This window comes from Teleopsis dalmanni, chromosome 2, assembly GCF_002237135.1.
Source record: "Teleopsis dalmanni isolate 2A chromosome 2, ASM223713v2, whole genome shotgun sequence".
Lineage (NCBI taxonomy): Eukaryota > Metazoa > Arthropoda > Insecta > Diptera > Diopsidae > Teleopsis > Teleopsis dalmanni.
The window spans coordinates 239,842,669-239,845,853 of NC_051847.1; the positions used below are offsets into that span (position 1 = coordinate 239,842,669).

At 39.7% G+C, this 3,185-nt stretch overlaps 1 protein-coding gene across 1 annotated transcript; it reads left to right on the forward strand.

Annotated features, from left to right (window-relative positions):
• The first annotated feature begins 276 nt into the window (after nt 1-276).
• On the forward strand, nt 277-783 carry LOC119677101. Its single transcript, XM_038088368.1, has one exon. The coding sequence runs from the start codon at nt 277-279 to the stop codon at nt 781-783; it is 507 nt and encodes a 168-aa protein (XP_037944296.1).
• The last annotated feature ends 2,402 nt before the right edge of the window (nt 784-3,185 follow it).

Here is a 3,185-nt window from a genome sequence, read left to right on the forward strand (position 1 = left end):
TTGTTTTTTTTGACCGCTTCAGTAAATGGGTGGAACTGACTCCACTACGAAAGGCCAGTACCGAAGCCACCATCGTCGCATTCCGAGAAAAAATCATCGCAAATTTTGGGGTATCTAAGGTGTTGATCACAGATAATGGGCCACAATTCCGCAACAAATCCTTCGAAAACTACATACAAGAAGTTGGAGTCAAACATCAGAGGACGGCACCATACTCACCGCAAGAAAATCCCACGGAGCGAGCAAACAAGACAATAAAAACCATGATCGCTCAATATGCCAATAATCGGCATGGGAACATGGGACCACTTTATACCTGAAGTTAAGCTTGCAATCAATTCAGCGGTGTCTGAAACTACGGGTTATAGCCCCATTTATTTAGTTCAAGGTAGAGAAGCCAGACTACCAGGCGCAACCTTTGACAAATATACACCAGGATGCGGAACAGTCACCAAGAACCAAGATCAAAAACAATCACAACTACAACAGGTGTTTTCGGCGGTCAGGGCAAACATCGTAGAAGCCTCCGGAACGCAAGCAAAGTATTACAATTTGCGAAGGAGACCGTGGCGACCAGACATAGGCCAACTGGTGTGGATCAAAGAACACCCAGTCTCAAAAGCAACCCAGGAGTTTACCGCGAAACTAGCTCCACGCTACGGGGGTCCATATAGAATAACCACCTTGGTATCGCCAGTCATAGTAAAGGCCACGCATGTAACCACTCACCAGACACGCACCGCACACGTCAAGGACTTGAAATATGCCAATTTTATGAACTAAAGTAATAAACAAAGTAAGCCACATGAGAACGAAAAACACAAATTAATAAAAATAAACCACCTAAAACAACAAGAGAATAACGGTTCCCATATAAAAATCAAGTATAAAAGACGATACCATTCAACAAACAAGACAATCGATCGCAGAACCTTGAAACGACAACATGTCAAAGTGGGAGCAAAGCGTTCAGAAATTCAGAGAACACTCGGCTAAGCTCAAGGCGCAGCAGAGTGAAATTAAAATAGTAGCTGCAGGGAAAAAATTGAAAGGCAACCGGTATGCACCGGCTACTCCTGTTCACCCTGATGTGTTAGCGTATGTCCGAAAACCCACCTGTCCAAGGCGACCACCTACATCAATGTCGCAAAACCGGTCGAGATACAGAGAAGCTAGTCCAGACGACACCTTGGATTGTGATACCGGGAACGACTTAAGGTGTCTCGAGATCGCAGTATCTGTTTCCAGTGAGATTACACCGCCACCCACCGGAATTGAAAAGCAATGGCCAGAGGGGTTGAACAAAGAAGTCCACGAAGCGCTGGCAAACCGAAAACCAGGTCGACAAATCATGTTTCTTCGGGTAATCGACCAACAGAGATACCAGGTTAAGATCAGTCGAGGAGGAGTGGTACGAGTTCGCCAACTCGATGGAAAAACCGGGGAAGTGTAACATAAAATTTACAATCATAAATTTTACTACACAATAATACAAAACAAAATATATAAAATAATAAAATAAAATAAAAGAAAAAAAAAACACACATCAAAAACAATAGAAAAACTTGTAAACAACGCACCGTTGCAATTACAAGAACAAATATATTGTTTGCTTCGCACATCGCAGGTATAAAAGGCGAAGCAAAAGCAGTAGACTGGGATTCAGCAAGACATCGAGCTGCGAACAGGTTGTTCCACAATACACATGCTGAAAGCACCACAAATCGAAATTTACATCTCGATTTCTTTTTTATTAATTTTTTTTTAATTTAATAGAAATTCACATTTCTATTAAAATTCATTATCAAAAACGAAATTAACATTTCGTTAGTAATAGAAATATAAATTTCTATTACTCATTTACTAAAAACGAAATCATATTTTCGTTAATAAATTATAATTTTTAATACATATTTCTATTAAAAATTATTAGCAAAAACGAAATTAACATTTCGTTAGTAATAGAAATATAAATTTCTACGCCAAATACATTGCTTTTAAAGAAGAAATTCACATTTCTTCAAACCTTTTTTCTTCAGGGGCGTCGAAGGATTATTTCTACGCCAAATACATTGGTTTTAAAGAAGAAATTCACATTTCTTCAAACCTTATCTTCAGGGGCGTCGAAAGTAATATTTCTACGCCAAATACATTGTTAAAAAGAAGAAATTCACATTTCTTCAAACCACATCACCGCACCAACGTCACCATCTACCGTGTATTCACACGTTCCACTGTTCCTAACAAATAAATTTATTGTAGGACTGGACCTGGAATCCGGCGAGCAAAACCCCGGCCAGAAAGGTTCGTTACAAGTAGGTACACCAATGGGCCTAGTATAATCCCCTGAGTGACCCCGCGATTTATAGGATGTAATTGTGAATATGCGTCAAGTAGTTTAACTCGGTAGTACCTTCACCAATATACGATTTCAGTAGTTTACAGTATTGCTGTGGCAAAATATTGTTTAGCTTATATATCAAACCAGAGTTCCAAATCCCGTCAAAAGCCTTTGAGATATCAAGAACCACAGCTGAACAAGTTTCCCTGTTTTCTGAAGCCTTTTTGATTTCGTGCGTAACTCTGTGTACTTGCTCGATCGATGTGTGTTTTTTTCGAAATCCAAACTGATGATTTGGGATAAGATTCCTTTGGCAAACTATTTTTTCAAGTCTTTTACAGATGAGCTTTTGAAACAATTTTCCTATGGCTAGCAGGAGAGAGATTTGTATATACCTTATGATCAAAAAAGAACGAGAATTTAAAAAAACGCAAAATTTTAATTTTTAATAATTTTCTTTATTATCGTCTTCAAAGTACTCTCCTCCTGCGGCAATACATGCATGCCAACGCTTGATTCAATTTTTCGTACAAGTTTTATAGGCCGCCGAAGGTATGGACTTTAGTTCACGCAGCGAATTCTCTTTTATGGCCTCTGTGGTCTCAAAACGCATTCCTCGTAATGGCAATTTCAGTCGGGGGAGAGGAAAAAGTCTCACGGGGCCATATCTGGAGAGTACGGTGCTTGGTTGATGATATTGGTGAAGTTTTTGGCCAAAAACTGTGACACAATCAACGCTGCGTGAGCCGGTGCGTTATCGTGGTGTGAAATCCATGAGTTTTCTTGGCCTCTTTTTGCGAATGGCCTCACGCAAATGACGCATAACGGCCAAATAATACTCCGT